General features: G+C 47.0%; 1 protein-coding gene across 2 annotated transcripts in view; it reads left to right on the top strand.

The window, feature by feature from the left end:
* Dip2c (DIP2 acetate--CoA ligase C (putative)) overlaps positions 1–21,664 on the top strand; it is a 228,832-nt gene that overhangs the window by 135,279 nt on the left and 71,889 nt on the right. Inside the window, exons 2-4 of one of the 2 annotated variants that reach the window (XM_090318794.1) lie at positions 433–504; positions 1,674–1,847; positions 10,656–10,766. In XM_090318794.1, coding sequence (XP_090174920.1) covers positions 433–504; positions 1,674–1,847; positions 10,656–10,766 — 357 coding nt within the window. The remainder of the gene's footprint in view (positions 1–432; positions 505–1,673; positions 1,848–10,655; positions 10,767–21,664) is intronic. The other variant, XM_090318795.1, reaches the window with a different exon arrangement.

Here is a 21,664-nt window from a genome sequence, read left to right as displayed (position 1 = left end):
ATCTCATTAATAGAAGGAGAGGACAATCAGCGATGGCATTGCTAGCTCTCCCAGCCCAGACTGTTGCACCAGCCTTTGTCAGTTGAGTTAATGAGAACCCACCAGGTCTGGAAGCTTTCTGCGCCGGCAGACGTGAATGAGATTGCACAAATCTCATCCTGGACCTTTGAGCTGAAAAGAGAGCCAGAAGGGGCCAGGGCCCTGCATCTATTGAGAAAAATACGCTTTACGTAGCAAGCGCGTTGCGACTGTGTTATTGAAAATGTTGAAGAGTGGGGGAGGATGTCAAGGTGAATCACATGTGTTCTTTTCTTTTTCAGTCTGCTACGTATATAAAGCAGAGAAAACATAGTTTTGTAGCTGTTTCCGTTAAATGATGAACTTGATCTGTTGAGACCATTCTGAAGGCTTTTTTCCCCCCTTTTCTTGCAGGTGACATCACACAAAAGGGATATGAAAAGAAGAGGTCAAAGTTAATTGGAGCCTACCTTCCCCAACCTCCAAGTACGTACACATGGATGAGTCGCGTAAGCTAACTGTAGTGTGTGTGTGTGTGTGTGTGTGTGTGACAGAAGCGAGTCCTGAATCTGCATGAAGATCGCATATTTGACCAGCACGCTCAAATGTGTCTGATTCCTTTGTGCAATGATACATCTGTTTTGTAAGCCCAGAAGGCCCATGCAGTTTTCCTATCAACATGCTTAATAAATTTAATAGCTATAAGTGAGTACTTTAAAATCCTCTATGGGTAAAATGTGCATATTTGTGATTTAAGTGTGATCTTTGGATTCATGAATTACCGTGGTGGATTATGATTTAGAAAAGGGTTTTGGGGGTGTCATGCGGGATTATGAAAATGTGGGCGTTGGTTGTGTTTGGAGGTGCCCAGTACTAATCATTGATGAGGCCCAGATGGTCTCCAAATATCCAGAGCACTGGACCCAGGCTCTGTCCATGGCAGGGAGCAGGAGGGGGTCCTGGGCTGAAGTGGCAGTGTCTTGTCCCCTGACACCTCGGTTGACCTGGAGGAGCGTGACTGTGCCTGTGGAGTTTCTGCCGTGCTCGTGGTTTTGATCGGGAGCTTGGATTGTGTGTGCGTGCTCCTCTTCTCTTGGGATTTTAAGGCGGTTGATGTGAAGTGGCCCGTGTCTGTGGCCTTCTTAGCCAAGGGCTGCATTTCCTTGGTCGGCTGGTGTGTGTGAGAGGAAGGAAAATAGTGTCAGTGGAGGAGAGCGGCAGAGGGCTGGCTAGCCCTGGATGGAAGGCTTAGGGCGAGGGTCCATCTGTGTTGGCTCCTCCTTGCCTTCCCCCACCGGACTCTGGTCTTGCAGTAGAACCCTTGCTGTCTGCAGGGCCACTCCACTGACTTTGAGCCCGGGGTTGACCGGGGGCCTCGACGCCACTGTCCTTTGGCTTTTCTTTTTCTGCTTTACCAAACAAAAGTGAAACAGAAGCAGTTCCTCCGTCCAGCAGGACGGTGCTGGAGCCACCACCGGGCCAGGACTGAGCTGGGCTGGCCGGGGGCTGGGGCGTCCGTGCCCGGCGGTCTCTCCGGCGGTCCCTCGGCGCTCGGTGTGCTGTTCTGCGTGGGGTCGGCAGCTCTGCTCAGTGCTGTAACAACTTTAAAAAAAACTAAAGTCTGAATTAATTAGTTTTTTTTCAACTTGTTACAGCAGCGAATGGAGCTGCCGTGGTTCGGTGTAGACTGCAGCACAGTGAAGTGGCATCGAGGAGACCCTTCCGTCCTGCTCACATCGGGGTGTGCGACATCCGAGACGCCGCGGCCCGGGAGCGGGAGCGGGCAGCCAGCGCCGCGGGGAACCGGCCTCTGTTTTACTTTCGTTTCGGTGAGCTGTGTGGCCCAGACCCCGGCCAGCGTCCATCACCAGAGCAGGGCATGATCCAGAGACCCCAGCAAGTCCATCACCAAAGGCTCGATGTGGCCTAGAGAGCCACATTGCCAAGGGCTGGGCGTCGTCCAGGCCCAGCCAGGGCCAGGCTCGTGGGGCCTCCTGTCATGCTCCTTATGCAGAGCTAGCGGGGTCAGGAGTGTCACCCAGAGCCCGAGCCCTTGCAGTGCCAGTGTTTTGTGTCCTCAGCCTTGTTCTCAGTCGCAGGACCTGAGACATTTGAGCAAAGAAGGACATGTGACGCCTCATGAAATCCTTCTTAAAACGGCTGCCCTGCTACTTGTCTTATAACCAGGAACCTAGGCCAAACGTGGTTCAGTCTCAGAGACCTGCTGAAAAAGGTGTGATTAGAGGGAGACGCTCAGGGAATGCCTGTCACCACAAAGCAAGATTAGAAGCCTTTGAACTGGAAACAGGAAACCAGTTGACCATGAGGCATATTCTTGGGGTGCGGGGAATCCCCCTGAAAGACAGAGTTACTTCCTGTGGAGCATTGCAAGGCAGAAGGCCATGAAGGGGACGGGGACTTCAAAGCACCCTTAGACAGAGTCACGAAATCAGCATTTGTAGGTTGGGTTTGGGGGATTTCATGTACAGGGTTCTCAAATCAAATGCACTGTCTTAAAATCAGGGTGAATAGTAAGATTGGGGGTATGGCTTTCTGCATGCATAAGGCTGTCGGTTTGGTTAGGTAAAGGAGACAGGAAGGATGGAGAGCCGGAGGGGTTGGGAGCTGAATCTCGGTCTTACAAAGTGGTCACCGAGGGTTCTCTCGCCCTGGAATCTCAGCTGTCTGATACTTATCCTCCCGGTTGCCATTCTGACAGTGATCACAGCATTGTGACGGAAGGCTAGAGGACTGATGAATCTGTGACAGAGTCTGGTGATACCTGGGAAGTCTGTTTATCTTAGAGTTTCGGGTTGAAATAGGTAAAAGTAGAACTTCCTCAGGAGTGAGGTTTTGCTGCCCTAGGCCACAGGCCAGCCTGTCACTGAGGACGGGTGAGCTGCTTGCAGCCACTGTCACAGTGTTTCTCACTCACGGCTCGGAAGCTGTTGTTGGGCAGATAGATAACCAGTAACCGTCTAGCACTTCTCTCTGTGGGAAGGAATGGATAGAACAGATGTTCCTACACTGGATTCTTTCTTGACTGTTTCTATCTGGGGAGCAATTCTAGGATCGGTATGAAAGACACATTAAAAAAGTAGTGTACTGTTCAGTGTCCTATAAGGAGATTATGTTTGGACCATCTTCTGTTTTTATTTTGTTTTCTGTACTGTGAGTTGAGCTTTCAGCCTTGCGCTTGCTTGCTAGGCAGTCACTTGAACCACGTCTCCAGACCTTTTGGTTTTAGGTTTTTCTTCAGAAAGCATTTCATGTTTGCCCAGGGAAAGCCTCAGACTTCCAACCTGTGCTCTCTTGGCATAGCTGAGATTGCCCAGCTACCATGCCCAGCTTTGTTGTTGACATTGGGTTTTACTCACTTTTCACTTAGGCTGGCCTCACACCTTGCTCTTCATCGCCTGAGTAGATGAGATTATAGAGAGGAGCCAAAGAAAATGCTGCAATTTCTCCAAAAAGTATTCTAGAAATATCTGTAAGATGTTGCTTAAGACACGTGACTAAAGTTGGCCTGAAGTTGAGATGAAATTAGAATGATTAGCCCCCACGTTGGGAATGGACTCATTCCCCGGGGAATGCTGTGGCACCATGTGGCCTCTGGTTCTGATACTGCTCCGACACTGCTTTTGGAGAACCGTGGTAAAGGGCATGCTGGGAAGGCAGGTTGTCTTTGTTGAGTGCGTGTTCAGTGCCCAGCACATTCCAGAGGAGAATTAATGAAAGGGGAGTCAGATTAGGGTGAACGTTATTTTCTAAGAGAAAGCACTTGAGGAAATTACATGGCATTTGTCCTGTGTAGTCCTTTAGGCAGCGTAGTGCCTCTTTCAACAGAATTTTTCATTAAAATCTCCACACCCGATGAAACCTGTAAAAACAGAAAGTAGAATCCCCTCCCTAGCGCTCTTTGGGGATGTTGGGATACTACTCTTGGCATGTGTATCTCGTCTCCTTTTAGAACACGCAACATGCTGATGGGAAGGAGCGAAATTTCAGTGTTACTATGAATAGTAAGACTTGCCTTGCCCAAATATAGTCCTGCTGTCGTGTGGATATTGGCTAGGTGTCACTTATGCATGTCTGGCCAGGGAGTGCTTCTCAGCTCAGAACTGATACTCTACACTCAGCCTGCTTTTGCTCCAGCCAGGCAGATTCATGTTCATTTCTTCAAGGACCAAGGAGTCACTATGACAGAGGTTGGATGCATTTATCTCATGTGAGCCTGTCTGTCTTCCTTCCTCCCTGTGTCTGGACACAGCGTCTGTGGCTCAGCAGAGTATATAAATTTGTATTTGCTCCTACTGGGGGCCATAGATGGCCCATGCTCAGTGCGGGGGGATGCAGTCCTGTCTGCTGTCCCCCCGCCCCCCGCCACCCTGCTGGCTGTCCTCAGCTCCCCCGGTGTCTCTGCTCTTCCTTACCTTAGGAATCTGCATGCCGAGCCTTTTGTCCATGCCAGGTTTGGCTCAGCACTCAGTTCAAATGCCACTTCTTCAGAATTTCTTTTCTGGTTCCTGCAGTTAGCACAGCCTTAGTCTGCTAGTCTTTAGACGTCCCGCCTCTGCACCACTTCCTGTGGTTGTAGGTGGAAATCTTCCCCCCAGCAAGAGCAATAGAATGCCTGAAGTCCCCTTGTCCTCTGTGCACAGCAAGCTGTGCCCACCCTGAGTGCAGCTGGTTACGTCATTGGCGAGTGGTATGGGGAGGCAGATTGGGGAGGCGGCAGTTGGCTTCTCCCTCCTGTCCCTGAACCACTGAGCCCCATCAGGCATGCTGCAGTGAGCATGCTCAGTGTTTCCTTGCACCCAGACAGTGGGAGAACTGGTTCAGTGCTCAGTGCTCAGATTCATAGCTGCCTTGCATCTGCTGCAGGTGTGTCTTACTGCGAGGGCCTTTCTGTATTCTAATCTGGATAAACTCCGCATGGCAGCCGGTACCATAGGAGTGCTTGTCAGTGAGGGAAGTGTCAAAGAATAACATGATTTGGGACCTTAGCACATTCAACTAGTTCCAATGAGTTGAATTTTGTTTGTGTATTGTGTTTTGTGCTATACCTGAGCTGTAGGCAGTGAATATGTGGATTCTGATAGCTGGAGCAGCTCATTCTGGTCACTTCACATAGCCAGTGTGGAGGCAGCATTACCTGAAACCAGATGCAGGTTTCCCTTCCACATCCTGAGAAGAAAGTTGCCTAGGCTTGTCAGAGGTCAGCACTGGTGAATGCTGTGTTTGGGGCAGATGCAAAATGAAAACTGTGTTAGGGGAGGACTTGACCCTGAGCTGTGCGCCACTTGTTCTGCATAGACTGTAGCGCCGGCTGACACGCTGGTGTGAGTCCGTTGTGGCTCTGCTCTGATGCTTCCCGCTCACGTCGCTGGCCTCCCATGGCGGGGGCACACCGCACCACAGTTTTCATTCTGCTCCAGGCTTCCACATGGAAGCCACATCAGCTGGCATGCATGCCTAGCCCGGCCTGAGAGACACATAGGCATGTGCCAGGCCAGTCTCCTCAGCTAAGGAGGCATGCTGTGCCCTGTCCCCATGGTACAGGAGGCTGGGATGCAACTTTACATCTTAGGAGGAGGAGCAAAATGGCAAAGTTGAGTGTAAGAGGAGGCGAGAATGAGTGTGAGGTTAGTTTTTGCCGGTCAGTGACATGGCATGAGTTCCTTCAGTGTGAATGGTGAGAGGCTGTGAACCTCTGGCCACAGAGGCACCTGGCTGTGCACCAGGTAAGACTGCTGTGTTCTTCCCGGCTGTGTGTACTGCGCTGGTCCTGACTGTTCTAGACACTAGACATCTTCTTCCCCCGCATGGTTGATTTGCGAGAACACAGCTAAGTTCATGGTCACGCCGTGTTTGTGTGGTTGGAATTGAGTTGGATATGTCCACCTGAAAGGAAGGTTGTCCTCTCACCTGTCTCTTGAGGGCTGGGGCTACAGGCATGCACTACCTCACCTGCCTCAAACCTTGCTATGATAGCCACGAATAAGCCAACGCTCAGCTAGTAGACTTAGATGTAAATGTCAAATGATCACAGATTCTGGATCTACATCTTCAGTTTGTGGGTTCCTAATCCGATTAGGACTTATTGTAGAGAAGATGCTGTTGAGCGTTTTAACAGCAGACACCCGTGTTTGTATCAAAAAGAAAGAAAGAAAACCGAGAGGGAATGCTGGTGATGTAACAATGAAATCTGCAGAGCTGGGAGGGAATTGCAGGCTTGTGTTTTGTGAGCGTCTCATCGGAGTCGATGCAAAACAAGTGTCATATGTTTCTTATCTGTACATACAAGCACTATTTACTCCCTGGCAAAGTCAAAATTGAACTCATTGTGGAAATAAAGGCTGCTGTGTAAACCACAGGGTATAATTAGGTGCTGGAAGAGAATAGGACTCTATTCAGAAACTTTTTTTTTTTAAATAGTCTTGAGCTATGGAAAATCCCCAGGAACATCACAAAGAATACCAGGCAAGTTCTGCAGTACATGCCAGCCTGCGGTAGCTTTCTGTAGGTCCTGAGGGTACTCCGGGGCTCTGTGGTCCTGTGGCCCTGTGGCCTGGTGGCAGCTCACCCTCGGGGCCAGGGAGAAGCCAGCAGGAGCGAATTCTAGTGCACACTCAGGGAACTGGCTGTCACTCACCTAGCTGATGACCTTGTTCTGCACCAATGAATCTGTGGCTCAGAGGCCAGCTGACTCACCTAAGTGACACGATTAGTGGCATAGCACTGAGGCCTCTCCTCCTCAGTCCTCCCCATACCTCTCATGAGTTCTTTTTAAAAATTGGTTCAGATCTGGCTGCAACCCATGCTGTGTGGGAGTTGACAGTAAGAAGACCATGATCGGAGAGGGGGCCCTGGGCAAAAGTACAATGCCTTCTCTGAAAAAATAAACTACTGCAATAATGGCTCAAGTGGTAGAGTGCTTGCCACCTTAAGATGCTAAGTTCAGAATTGCCTTCCCCACCAAGTACAGTTGAAAACCAAGATTTTTTTCAATGCATTTCTCTTAGGATCCAGATTTTCTGTGTGAACTGCTAGGTCTTCACCTGACCTGTCATGCATTCTGTTAGAGTGAATGGCTGGGTGGCCCCTATGTGTCTTATTCCTACAGCTAACTTGAAGTCTGTTGTGCTGTCTGGTGTGTGTTGTAATGTAGCATTGGTGAAATGCTGGAATGTATTTGTTTACTAACATGAAATGGATGGATTGTTTACGTGTCGGAAGTACGGTAGGGATTTTTGGGGAATCCTTTTTAATTATATGCTAGAAATAATTGGTGGAAGTTCCAGTGTAAAGGGCTCCTCTGCTTTGGTCTTAAAGAAGTTTTCACATTTGGTAGATAAGAAATGAGAGCAGTGGTGGGGCAGGGCCAAATCTCCGGACTTGTGATGGTGTCCACTGACCTTAGAAGACATGGTTAGAAAGGCAGGTGGCTGAAGCTGGAGGGGACATCTGCTCTAACAGAGGGGCAGGCAGCTATCTTCTGCCATCAGCATGGTAAGGAGAAGTGAAGTCACCAGAGTCCTGCCTGGCCTGTGGTGGAGAGGACAGGAACGGGCGTGGAGAGGAGCAGGCTGGGCTGTGAGGAGCTCGTGACTGTGGGCAGGAGCCTAGGCTAAACCCTGTGGAGGGAAAGGCACAGGCCATCCAAGGCTTCCGATCATGGTGCATTTGCTTGTCGGCCATGCAGAAGCTCAGAAGGGTCAGGTGGGGGCGGCGGGCTAAGCACTGGAGGCTCAGCTCTTTCTGTTCCCATTCCAGGGCTAAATAAGAACCTCACCAACTGACGTCGTTGTTATTTAAATTGAGGTTGTCCCAGCCCCTGTAAGATCCTCAGAAAAATCACTCATTGTTTCCAAAGTATTTCCAGAGTCCGTTTGTGGGCCAGGGGCTGTACTGGCCCTGGGCAGAGCAAGGCACACATTAACTTTCGTTGGATCTTAAACGCTCTGTCTCTGTAGTAAGGATGTAGCTGAGTCTCCAGTGTTAGAAAGCTAGATGAGAGAAAATACTGTCATCAGTTAATGGGACATGGCTCTTGATCTGACTGCAGATCTCCTGAGAACAGATCGCAGTCCACGTGGAACCTAAGATCCACAGCGGTGAATTCCACACGATGAGTTTGTGCTGTGCTGGTTGTGCAGGTTTGTGTTGTCCTAGGCATGCGATCCAGGGCAGTGTTTGCCTGCTTCCCTTAGGCTGGGGAGCCCTCCAGACCCAAGTCTCCTGGCGACAGCCTGAATTCAGATGAAGACCTGTGGCATCAACTGCGCGTCTTGTCCTGTTAGAGCACAGGGTTAGCCAAACCCCACTTGGAGCAGGGTCTAACGGAAATGGATGAGAGACATATGCACCCTGCTGTTTTATTTTGAGAAGGGTCGTATTGCTGGCCGTCTGTTAGGCCATTTCGTCTAATTTTAGTCATTTCATTAAAAAACTTGTTGCAAGCTCTGCATCTTGACCTATAAAAGCAAGTATTTGTCATGGCGACATGCAGCATGCAGAATTGTCTTTCTGAGATCAGCCATGGAAGGCCTCCAAACAATCTAAACGTAGCCTACAACTCTCCGTACAGTGTGGGTTCCAGAGGTTAAGGTGAAAGCAACTCCAGAAGGCATGTTTGCACAGACCAAGATGGAAACAAAGCTGAACGTAGGGGGAAAAACAAAAGATCAGGCAACGTCACAGCTTGAAATCATGAATTTATCTCTTACTTCTTCCCAACTGCACTAAGAAATCTCTGTGTAAAGTCTAAGCTCACAGACTGTGAGAACGGGAGCCAACACGGCAGGCGTGTGTAATAGGTGAAATAAAGAAATTAGAAGCAATGTGCAGAAAACCCAGAGATGAAGGTGCTGCAGGAGATCTTGTGTATCTCCCGCCTGGACATGAAAGAAGCAACTTCCCCTAGCAACGCAGGGGTCACCTCTTCCCTAACACGAAGGCCTGCCTGCAGCATACACAGTCTTCCCGCCTGTGGCTGGTCTAGGGGAATTAAAACAACCAAGGTTCTTGGTTTGAGAAGACCAGACAGTACTGAAAACAGAAGCACTGAATTAGAATGCACACACTGAGAAGCAAAAATAAAATAGACCCTGTCCCTAGAGTGATACACTTTTCCCCTGACGTGTGTGTGTGTGTGTGTGTGTGTGTGTGTGTGTGTGTGTGTGTGTGTGTGTTTTCAAGCTAAGAAACTGGAGGGTTACACTACCCCCCCCCCCCAATCAAAGTAAAAGACCTGCTGGATCCAGGTACTGGTGGTTCATACCTGGAAGGCTGAGAATTAGGTTGGATGCAAGCACCTGCAGAGAAATTTGGGATACTCCTTCTCAGCTAATAGCTGGGTGTGGTGCCATGCTTCTGCTGTCCTACCTGTATGAGGTATATAAGACTAGGAATATGGTGGTTTCAGGACAGCCTGGGTCAGAAAAGTCCCCAAGACTTCGTCTACCTCAGTGGAAGAAGCTGGTATGGTAGCACACACATCTGTATCCCAGCTACAGTACATAATGGTCAAGAAGAGAGCCTGGAGACCCTATCCCAAAAAAATAAGTAGCAAAGAGGGCTAGAAGCGTGGCTTAGTGTTAGAGCACCTTTCAAGCAAGTGTGAGGCTCTGAGTTCAAACCCCAGAAGAAATAAACACTGGAAAGTAGATGGTGCTTATAGAAGAGTTTTTAATCTTCTTCAATGGGAATAGTCTATAAAGATGAAAAAGGGGAAATATTTTATGTAAAGATACAATAAGAGTTAGTATATTTTTGGAAGATGATTTATAGAGAATAACTGGAAGAGATTTGGCACTGCAGGTTGTTAGTGGTCTTAAGTGAGGAACTGTGGCTAGCCTGACAAAGCAGCCACAGCATAGCAGCTGTGTCGTAGGTCACCTAACCTGGGACCAGTAGACATGCTGTTAAAACCCGTGCAAAAGTTACCGGGGAAAGAGAAATATTAGCAACTGAAAACCAGGGATTCACATTCCCGTTGTTAATTTTTAAATGTCTGGTTTCTTTTCAGCGCCGCTGGTTCTTTTCTGAAGAAGCAGCAGTTGATTGCTAATACTTACAGTAATTTCTTTTATTTCTGAACCACAGCGATTAAATCTTTCCCATAGCACTTGATTTTTATCTCGCCTGGTCTTTGCCCCACTCCACTGTCTCAGTGAAACAGGTGCTGTGATTTGGTTGGCAGATCGAGGCTATTTGATCAGTATCATTGAGTAATTTGTATTTGGTCAAGATAATATTTTTAGTAATTCATCAAAACTGTACTTGACTATATACTTGGTCAAAATACCTTGCATCAAATGGAGTAATTTCCAGAGTGTGAGCAAACCAGGTTTATGCTGTAAATGGCTGACTTACTGAATTAGGTTGCCAAGATAACCCTAGATTTTGATTAAAAATGACTTTAAATATTACATTTTTGGGGAATTTTATAACCTCTGTGCTCAGCTTGAATCTATGTCATGAGCTCTGTCATTCTTCCCGTGATGGAACACTGGCTGGTGTTCCTGAAGCCCCCACAGCCGGCTGTGAGTGGCTTGCCACACCCCACCCCAGGCGCTCCAGCACTCTCCAGCTCAGCCACATCTCCAACCCCCTGTGTTCTCTTTTCAATCCAGGGGTGGACCAAGCCTTGCCTCAGGAACGTCGAGCGCCAGTCACCCCTTCCTCTGCCTCTCGCTACCACCGCCGGCGGTCCTCAGGGTCTCGAGATGAGCGCTACCGGTCAGGTAAGCAAAATACAGGGTTCCCCTCCCTTCCCCTCCCCTCTCCTTCCTTCCCTTCCCTCCCCTGCCCTCCCCTTGAGATATATATATATATATATGTATATGCATGTATATATACAATAGATATACATATATACACTTTTTTGTTATTGGATCTCAAATTAGGTGTACATACAGATAGACTACTTGTGATAATAGCTTCAGTTATGACATGCACGTATCCCTTTATATTTTTCACAGTGCAGAATTATAATAAGCAAGTGAAGTAGTTACATGTGGTTAGAAGAGAATAGTGAAAGATGGAGTGACTCACCCAGTCTGTACCAGAGGTGGGGCATAGACTCAGAGTCTTACGTTCAGTAGAGCGTCTCCTCATGCTCCTCGATTGCTCCGTCTCGTTTCCTGGCCCTCTGGAAGGGAAGTAGGGAAAACAGCTTTGGGGCAGCAGGGGTCGTGGATGGAAGGAGACTCTGAAGGATGAAGCCTGTGCCTGCCTTACAGGTGGCCTTTAATGGCCAGGAAAGAGCATGAAGGTAAGGAGGGGAGGGATGGGCTCCCCACTGCCACCTGGGTTTCCAGCACAGGTGGAGAGCCCAGCTTACTCGTTCAGGCCTCAGAGGCCTCTCCTCCTGTGTGTGCTATGCATGTGTCCAGGGCCAGCACGTACTTTATCCATGTATGCGGACAGACACGCATGTGGACACATATCTAGAAAGTAGCCAAGTATCTTTCCTTTGTGTGTAGAATAAAAAACTGAAGTTGTGGAAGGTTACTTACTTGCTAACAGATAACGTAAGACTCAGACAAGTGATGAGTCAGTGTTCTGCTCAGTCACGTACAAGCAACACCCCACGTTCATGAAAGAAGAAAGCAAGCACGGCTCACTTGGGGAAGGGCAGGAAATGAAGCAGTGTGGATGACAAGTGCCGGGTGTACCCTGCCTGGGAATTCGAGGACACGCGAGCCAGCCGAAGACAGAGGCGTGCTTCCGTACCCTGAAGAGCACAAGCTGGAGGCGCAGGAAGCTGGGGACTCTGAATGCCTCAGACCGAGAAGTAGTTAGAAGAATGGCCGTCATTGCTGGGGAGACGGAAATGTTTAGAAGACGAGAACTCAACGGCCCAATGCAACATCAGAAGTGCTCAGACTCCAAACTTCCTGAGCGCCAGCGTGGCACCGCAGTTGGAGAATTGTGGAATTGTCTACATCGTGTGGTGGGACGGGCGAAACCCAGGGGCACTCACAACACTACATAAAATTCCCCTCAGGTTTGTGTATAAAGCAGATCTGAAACATCACTGCATTTCCTAAGACAGCTCACTAATACAGATTGAGAATGTGAAACTCAACCTCTAGACCGTGCGCTGTACGTAAGGGATGCCCACCTTGGACTGAGTCGAAGGGTACAAGAAAGGGAATCAAGGATGATGTCTAAGGACCCAGGGTGGTGGCTCACGCCTATAATCCCAGCTACTCTGGAGGCAGAGATCTGTAGGATCAGGGTTCAAGGTCAACCTGAAAGAAAGTTTGTATGACACCCAGCTCAACAAATGAGCCAGATGATTGGTATGTACCTGTAAGCTTAGGTAGGCAGGAGGTGTAGCTAGGAGTATTGTAGCCCAAGAATGGCCCAGGCAAAGGTGGGAAGCCCTCTGAAAAAAGGAACTCAGATAGCACACACGTCTGGGTGTGTGGGTCAAGGAGAGGGCATTTGGCTAGCAAGTACAAGAGCTGAATTCAAACCTCAGTTCAAAGCCTAGAAACTGCTCAATAAAGGCAAGGGGGGGTGGGGAGGGAGACGAGAAATGGCCGTGACCTCTAGATACGAAGACAAGCTAAGTGATACACGCTCAGAGGCCACTGTTTCTAGGCCAGATCGAATGCTTACAGAGAATCAAGGTTCTAGTTGGAAGGTGGAAGATGATATTTGCCTCAGCTCTTCCCTTGTGATATGTGAGGAACGGGGCAGGCATTCCCTGAAGTGCCATGGAATGTAGAGTGAGGAGGCTGTGATCACAGGTATACTGTCATTGAGATGATTCCATGACCAACACCAAGCCCACAAGGAAAAGCCACAGGACCGTGACAGTTCCCTGGAGGAAAGTCCTTTGATAGACTCAGCACCACTTTTCTACTCTTCCGTGGTAAAGGGATCCAGTTATGAGTTGACTTTGATTCTTCATAAACATAGATTGCCAGCTCCAGGGCAACCACTCAAAACAGAATTTAAAAACGAAGTGCAATTGATAGGCTAAGACGAACCATTGCGAGCATCTAAAATGCTCCATTAAGCTACAGCAGAACTGGCTGCTGGTGCCTCATGCCTGCCATCCTAGGTTGAGGTTGGGGAGACTGAAAGAAGAGGCCAGCCTGCACACATACGCAAGGCCCCTGCTCTGTCGACAAATACCACGTGCACCAAAGACGGAGAGCCATGAAAGGAAAAACTGACAAGCTGAACTTCGTTACATAGGAATCGGTGCTCTGAGAAAGACCACTAATGAGAACAGGAGATAAATCTTTGCAAAACATGGCTGTAACAGAACACTGATATCCCAAATAGAAAAAGATCTCTTAAAAATTCCAGGTAAGGGGCTGGGAGTTTGGACTAGTGGTAGAGTGCTTGCCTAGTGTGCGCAACGCCCTGGGTTCAATTCCTTGGTACCACATACACAGAAAAAGCCAGAAATGGTGCTGTGGCTCAAATGGTAGAGCTCTAGCCTTGAGAAATCTCAAGGACAGTGCTCAGGCCCTGAGCTCAAGCCCCAGGACTGGCAAAAAAAAAAATCCAAGTAAGGGATGGGGTTGTGACTCAAGTAGTAAAGAGCTTAGCATGGTGCAGGATCTGGGTTCAATCCCCCAAACTGCAAAACAACAAAAGAAAACAGTCCTCTCATAAGAACATGGCGAAATTAAAAAAAAAATAGACAAAAGATCTGAACAGATACTTCTCCTTAGAAGATAAAACAGATGGCAAATAAGTACAGGAAGAGATGCTCGGCTTCATACATCATCGGGGAGATGCAAATTAATATGACAAGATACTCTTAGAAGGATTAACATTCAAAACAGTGACAGGACCCAATGCCGGGATGGATAGGAAACAACAGGGACTCTTCCTCGTTGGGATGAGAAGGGAGAACTCTGCAGCACACAGAAGGCATGCTGGCAGCTTCTTGTACAGCTTAAATGAGTGCTTACTGTGTAAACCATTCATCCTGCTCCTGAAGATCTGCCCAGAGGAGTAGAAAGCAGACCCTGTCCACAGGTGTTCCAAGCAGCCTGCTTAATTGCTAAAATTGGAAGCAACCAAGATGTCCTTTAACGGGTGAATGAGTAGTTTGTTCCGCATCCAGACAGTAGAATGATGATGCTAAGAAGAAATGAGCCATTGAGCTGTGAAAGATAGGGAGGAAACTTTGAATGCGTGCTACTAATGAAAGAAGCTAACGTGGTAAGTCTGCATATCGTACGACCCACCTCTGTGACATTCTAGAAAAGGCAAAACGGTGTAGACCTTAAAGAGATCAGTATTTGATGTAACTGGGGACAGAGCCCGGGTGGGTTTTGGAAGAACACGGAAGCATTGAAGGGGCAGTGAATTATTCTGAACAGACCCACACTGCTGAGCGCATGCCATTATCTCCACTCCCTGAAAGTACCCCGACATGGAACCCTCTCTGAAATGCTGTTCTGCCCATGCGCTCTTCCGTGAGGCTGGACACCTGTCCCCGTCCATACATGTGTTAAGATCTGTGTCGTGTTACAAACTCTGAGAATAGCAGGAGATCTCAGAAAAGGACTATGATTTCATGCTTCAGAAGAGAGAAACGAAAGGGAAAGCATTCATTTTCCTCAAGGTTTGAAAGCCATAGGTATAGGTAATACTCTAAAATACCAATAATAGCTCTCCCCTTAAATTTAAAAGTTTTTTTTAAATTATGCCTCTCCTAAAGAGGCCATAGATGTTCCAATTTTTATAACTTCATCCTCTAAAAGATCTCATTGCTCATGATAGTACCTTCCTGAGTGAAGCGAGTTGACGTCATTTTGAAAAGCTAAAAGGAAAGCTGGGCATGGTGATATATTCCTGTAATCCTATCCTCCTGGAAGCTCAAGCAGTCCAATCTGGCTTACACAGCAAGGCCCTGTCTCAGAATGAACACACAAACATCCAAAAAGAAAGTGAACTTTCTATTTAGTATTTTAAGTAATTTAGACTTTTGGCCTGAGTGGGCAGCATTTGAGAATGACGGGAGGAGAAAGAACTCAGCTTAGCGATTGTGTGCGGGTGAGATCGTGATCTCTGAGATAGAGCCAGGACTGTAGGTGACTGGCCCGGTTTCGTTCAGACCCACGCTTCCCAGTGTCAGTACACACAGCTGTCCTTGAGTGACCCGTGTGCAGTGGACACACAGTTAGCTTGCGCTTCATTTCTTGTATAATTCTTCCAGCAACTGATGGCATTCCCGCTTTGTGGATGATGAAAGTGGAGCTGTAGTGAAGTTTTTACATAGTGTCAACATAGCTAGGCTTCTGACATCAAAGCCTATCATCTCAATCCACGAAGTACCACTGCCCACAAATACCAGAAGGTGTCCGGTAACGTTTTGGCCTCTGAAGGTAGCTAAAATGTGACTTGACAATTTCACGTGAACAAAAACGATTTGTCTGGGATAGAAAGTGACATTAGTATATCATCAACGCATAAGAGTGACCTACAAGTGTTGAAGTCAGAAAGGAAGAAGGGCTTTCGGGAGTTGCAGGTGTCAGAGTGCAAACTCGACTAGGGTTTGGTGAGGAGGCACCAATTCCAGGCTTATCCAGCCATGGGCTGTGATGTTCTCTGGAGAATAGGCTGCCCTCTAGGGGCAGGGGTGTCTCATGGCAGGTGCCCTGTGAAGGCCCGGACGTAGGATGGGACTGTCCATGGTTCAGGAGGTAGGAAAGCCTAGAGCCGGCCTGGGGGGGGTCCACAGGCATGAGAGGCAAAGCCCCTGCCGGCAAAAGGCCTCGGCCGCCCTCCGTGAACAGCTGATCACACGCAGGGCTCAGTTGCACGGCTGCCGGAGAACCTACCACAGGATGAATCTGGCATGAAGAGGCACTGAACAGATCATCCACCTGGCGACACACAGCCCACCCTTCTTGTCTGTCTTTCTTTTCCACAGCAGCAGGTCATGGTTTATCCATTTTGGGCCTTACTAAGAACCCAAGAGCATTCATCTATGGAGAAAGGATTTAAGATCAGCTTCACACAGCACTGAATAAACACATCAGTACTGGTAATAAACACTCTTGAGAACATCTGGTGTTTATAGCATTTTATAAGTTGTGTTAAAAGACATTTATTTCTTCGGGAGAATTTCAGCCAGTATTGAAAATGATAGTAAGTTACTTAGCATGTCATGTAGCACTGGAGAGAAAGGATCTATTGTCTCTCTGAGCAAGAGTTTATTAAGAGCTTAATGCCATGGCACAAGCATTTTAGGTAGCCATTCCTCGTTTGTCTTTATGCTCTGCAAAACCTCTTCCTGAAATAATTATCACTGTGGGCAGCTACTTCGTAAAGCCAGTCGCCGGCTCCCTTCTTCTTCTCCCGAGCTGATACATTGGCTGCTGTGACTTCCGACAGCTCCACCTAGAACATTCTCAAGAAGAAATACCTGAAGTGTTCCTTCCCATCTTAATCCATGCCAGTGATTGTTCATGAATGCAAGAGATTTAGCCAACAAAGTACATCCGTGTTTCCAGGGACGATGGATTCCCAGATGCTGGGAGTGTATTACTATTCCATCCAAGCTTCCACAAGCCTGAAGTCCGCACCTTCTGACCACACGCTTGCCATGTGTGCACCTGACAACCCTCATTCCAGCCTTGCCCACCGGATGCCTTTCTTCTTTTCTAATTTCGACACTTCTCAGTCATATCATTGCTATTTGGGGATCTCAACCAAATCATTTGTGTTTGCATGACCTTGGAAGCTCACATCCCTCTCTGCTTCCCAGACTGAGACCTCACTGGACATTGCCCAGATTGTTTTACAGTCCTCGATGTGGCTGATCAGCAAGTCCTGTTAATCTCTTGTGGACTTTGTGGTCTCTCATTAAAACGGGATGGTGACATTTGCATGGGTGTCAACACCCCCCTCCCCATCCTCCTGCTCAGTACTGCCATACAAACCATTATCTCCCTTTCAGAGTCTCTCCTCCGGTTCCTAATTCATGTGGTTGAATAAGGACTGTATCAAGAATATTTGTAATTAAGATTTTGTAGGACACTTAATCAAGTGCTTTAATGGGTTTCTGATGCATCACAGCTGCTCCATTTCACACACAGACTCTTTTGTGAAAATAAAGGGAAGATTTGTTTTGTAGCAACCTATTTACCATAATTTCTTTGAATTTTTAATCTCATGAGCTTACAGGATTGATCTGAGTCTTGAGCTAAGAACTGTAAAGTTTCTTTATTTTTGGCTAATTTTCTTTTTCCCAGCGTTCCATATTTATCCATTAGTGCCTCTCCCTGTCTCTTTACATTTAGACCGTCCGTTCTCCACCCAGTCTGGAGCTCTCCTAGTGTTGACACTTGCAAGTAGTAGACATGGCATGACCCCCTTTGTCTTGTGGTCAGATCTCATCCCTTCTCTCTCCCTACTTGCATGCAAAATGTGACCTTCTTGCCATTAGACATGCCACCTTCCACACTAAAGGTCTGGGAACACTCCATCAGCAACCGTGTTATTGTTTGCGTCCTACTTGGAAATGAGAAGTACGCCTAACTTGCCTGAGGAGAATGAAAGGGTGAAGCAAAGCCAAAGCAGGAGGAAACAGGAGAGCCACTCTGTGTCATGGGACGGCAGTCTTCTTCCTCACCAATCATTGTATTCCAAGCCATCACACAGAGACTGGTCCTCTCTTCGGACCACTGTGTGAAGATGTAGAAGTCTCAGCATTCCTGTTTGGCTCGAGTGTTTAAGGTTAGATTGGGATCAGTAAATTAAACTGCCTCTGCGTAACCTAAGGAGGTAAATACTGACCCAGCCATTCTTATTCATTATTTCCAGGTCGAGAGAAGGTAATAATCTTTGCTCTGTTTTTCTTTTGTTTGCTTTTAATTGATCTACTGTGCCGTCTTAAGAGTCTTCAAGGACGGAAAATGCTGTTATTCCTTATTTCCAAGTCTGATTCTGATATAGAATCTTTAGGGGGCTATCTATACTTATTTCTAAACATCAATTGTGCCATTGTTGTACCTTTATCTTGCTTTAAAGTCATTCAAGTTGAGTTACTTAGTCAGTTCATGTCCGTCTTGCCATTCCGCACCTGACATCATCATAACATTCATCGGTTTCTCCCTAGCAAGAGTTCCCCGAACCCTTAATGGTCCACGTATTCCTTCACTGTCCCCTCTCAATTTCATTAAAAAAAAAAAAAGGTTCGTAAACATATATGGAGCCAACCATTTAAGAAGCATCTTTTATTTGCATGTGAAAATACACAGTGGTTCAAGTGATTCCTGTGTGTTGAAATGATGAATTTTTGTGAAAAAGTAGAATTTATTCTGATGGAAGAAATATTTATACTGGAAGAAAAGTATTCTAAATGCAATGTGCAAGACTTGGTGGTTTCTAAAACATGGATTGACTGGACAGTCTCCATTGTGTTTGATCAGACTATCCATTTAATGTCTTACCATCCTCACTCTAGGCCCCCTTACCTGTCCCAAGACCCATTTCATTCCCACTCTGAGACAATACGGTCTCCAGGAATGCGGTGTTTTCAAATGGTCCAATAACAAAACTGACGTTATCTCACAAAAGCAGTTTGGCTTTCTTCTTCCTCAGCCTGGAGGAAAGCCACGTGAATACTTAACTCTATAAATGTTCACTTCTAAGGACTCTTTTAAAAAGAATTTAAGAGGGGCCGGGAGTTTCACCTAGTGATAGAGTGCTTGCCTCACATGCACAGAGACCTGGGTTGGATTCCTTGGTTTCACATACATAAAAAAAGCTTGAAATGGTGCTGAGGCTCAAGTGGTAGAGCCTACCACTAGCGCTCTAGAGTTCTAGAGCTCTAGCTTTAAGAAAGTCTAAGGACAGTGCTCAGGCCCTGAGCTCAAGCCCAGGACTGGCAAAAAAAAAAAAAAAAAGAATGTAAGAGAAAGGCACTGATATATATATATGTATATGGCAAATTCACAAGCTTCTTAACAAGAGCAGCACATAGTCAAATTTTCTCAGCAGAGAAAAATGTATTTCTTTTAAGTTGTAAGTACTTTTTTTTTTTTTGCCAGTCCTGGCTTGAGCTCAGGGCCTGAGCTCTGTCCTTGGACTTTCTCAAGGCTAGAGCTCTACCACTTGAGCCTCAGCACCACTTCCGGCTTTTTCCTATGTATGTGGTGCCGAGGAATCGAACCCGGGTCTTCATGCATGCTAGGCAAGCACTTTAACTACTAGGCCAAACTCCCAGCCCCAGGTTGTAGGTACTTTTTGAATTGCTTCAATCACACTTTGCCTTTGTATGAGGAGGCGGAGCAGTCATTGACAATATAGTCAAGTATCTCAGTGTCTTCTCTCAAGTTGCTTCTCAATTGCAATGGGAAAGCAGCCTCTTGGCTCTGCAAGAGTTTGATAGACACACTTTTCCCAAAGGATCAAACTTACCACGAGTCATAGAGGATGGTGACATACATAATTTGAACTTTAATCATAGGAAAGCTACAACATCTCCAAATTGAAGGACCAGCTACAAAGTTGACTGGACTGTATTCTTTAACATTTCCAGTCAGTTTCTAGAAGCTAAAACCTAAGGTGCTGCCAGATTCAAGAAGAGCAAGGATAATCTGAGAAGTAAATGCAGTTCATTATCCTGGTCTGATCTTAGATTGGGAAGATGAAATAATGATAAAATGATAACAAAAGACATTACTAGGATACTAAACATTATTGGAGCACCTTCTTTGGACCGGACACCAGCAGACTATTGTTAAATTTCCAGATTTTGAAGGTAATTTATGTTATGTAAGAAAATATCCTTGTTTTCAGGAAACCTACTGAAATACTTAGGTATGCTTTCTACGACTTATTTTTGTGTGATTCAGAAAAGAAGAGATGGAGAGAGGAGGAAGGAAGGAGTGAGGAAGCAGCAGTAGGCAAGATGTGACTCACGAGGAACCCGCATAAAAGTCAAATGGAGATTCTCTGTCTTCTTGCAGATTCTCTGCAAATTTGAATCATATCCAAAACAACTTGAAAAGAGGACATAACAAAGCTAAAAGTGTTTGATGTATGGAAAATTAATGCGTTTTCTTATTGACTTGTTTAGCCCTCCCATTTTAGGCCATGAATCCATGTCAGTTAACTATGGGGGTTTTTGATCCAATAACTTCAGAAAGAGAGCAGAACACTACCATTTGTCTTACAGTTGAGGAGAAAAAGCACACGAAAGCTAAATGCGATAAAACAATGTCGTAAGTTAATCGTCCGTGGCATTTAATATTCCCTTCAAGTGGGTCTCCAACTGTTTTCTGTAAAGGACCAGATGGCAAATATTTTAAGCTTTCTGGTAATTGTGGTCTCTCACAAGCACTCGGCCCTGCACTCTCCACGTGAAACAGCCATGGGCTCCACATTCACGGACGGTGTGGTCGTGCACCAACGAAACATTCTCTACCAAAAACACCCGGGGTTTCATCTGGCCGTGCACTGTTCTACCCTATAAAGCAGGTCCTCGAAACACAACTGGAGTGACGACTGGGGAGAGTTGATGCAGTTGTGGCTCGTCTGAAAGGGTGGGGGCATGGGGTGGTGCGGGCACTGGGTGAGTCCCCCTGCTCAATGCAGATCCACACAGTGAAAGAGGCGCCATCACAGCAGCTCCACAGAGCCAGTTAGGGTACCATGAGGATGGCTGTGCTTTACCCTACGACTTCTCACTGATTCCCTGGTAGAGCCCAGAAGGCTCTCACCCAACAGAAATTGGACCACGTGCTTCCCTCCTTATTTGCAGGGAGATCCAGGCCATTCGGGTCCATCACACCCCTCTTCCCACTTCCCCTGGCCTTGCCTGGCCCACACCATTCTCACACACTACAGGGCTTTGGGGTTTGTTTGTCCCTGGGCCTTGGAGAGTATCATCCTGACAGCTAGTGGCTATTCATTTTGTTCTTTCACATTTCACATTAAGAGAATTCTTCCCCCTCATCTCCAGTTCAGAATAGCCACTCAGAGCATCTCTGTCTCATCTTGCCATTCTCCATCACTGGATTGTCTGCTGTCTGTCTCCTCTCTGTTAGAACGTGGACTGCATGGATCACAGTCTTATCCCTGTAGCCATGGTCCTGAGCATGCTGCCTCACACAGTCCAAATTTCCACTGTGCTGTGGATCAGTAGTAGATCCCAAGGCCCCGGGCTTCCTGAGCCCCCGACGCAGTCAGGACAAAAGGGTTGGCAGTCAGTAAATAGGTGCAGAACGGATGTGATGAATTGACATCAATACAATCCATCTCATTACGGAGCTGTCTCCCAGTATAAATGGGACCATTACTAATGAGCTGCAGCACACACGCTCAACACTGGCATGAGTTAATAAGGCTTAGACCTTTTAGGAGATACTTAAAAGATCGATGCCTAGTTGCTCTATAGAAAGAGAAGTCACAGGCTGGGGAATGTGGCCTAGTGGTAGAATACTCACCTAGCAGGCACAAAAAAATCCCTGGGTTTGATTCCTGGGTATCACACACACACAAAATGCCAGAAGTGGTGCTGTGGCTTCCAGTAGTAAAGTGGAAGCCTTGAGGAAGCTCAAGGACAGTGCCCAGGCCCTGAGTTCAAACCCCAGTACTGGCAAAAAAAAAAAAAAAAGAAAAAAAAAAGAAAGAGAAGTCACAGAGCCATTTA

Source organism: Megascapheus bottae, chromosome 26 (genome assembly GCF_031878675.1).
Source record: "Megascapheus bottae isolate mThoBot1 chromosome 26, mThoBot2.hap1, whole genome shotgun sequence".
NCBI lineage: Eukaryota > Metazoa > Chordata > Mammalia > Rodentia > Geomyidae > Megascapheus > Megascapheus bottae.
This window is presented reverse-complemented; position numbering and strand designations above follow the sequence as displayed.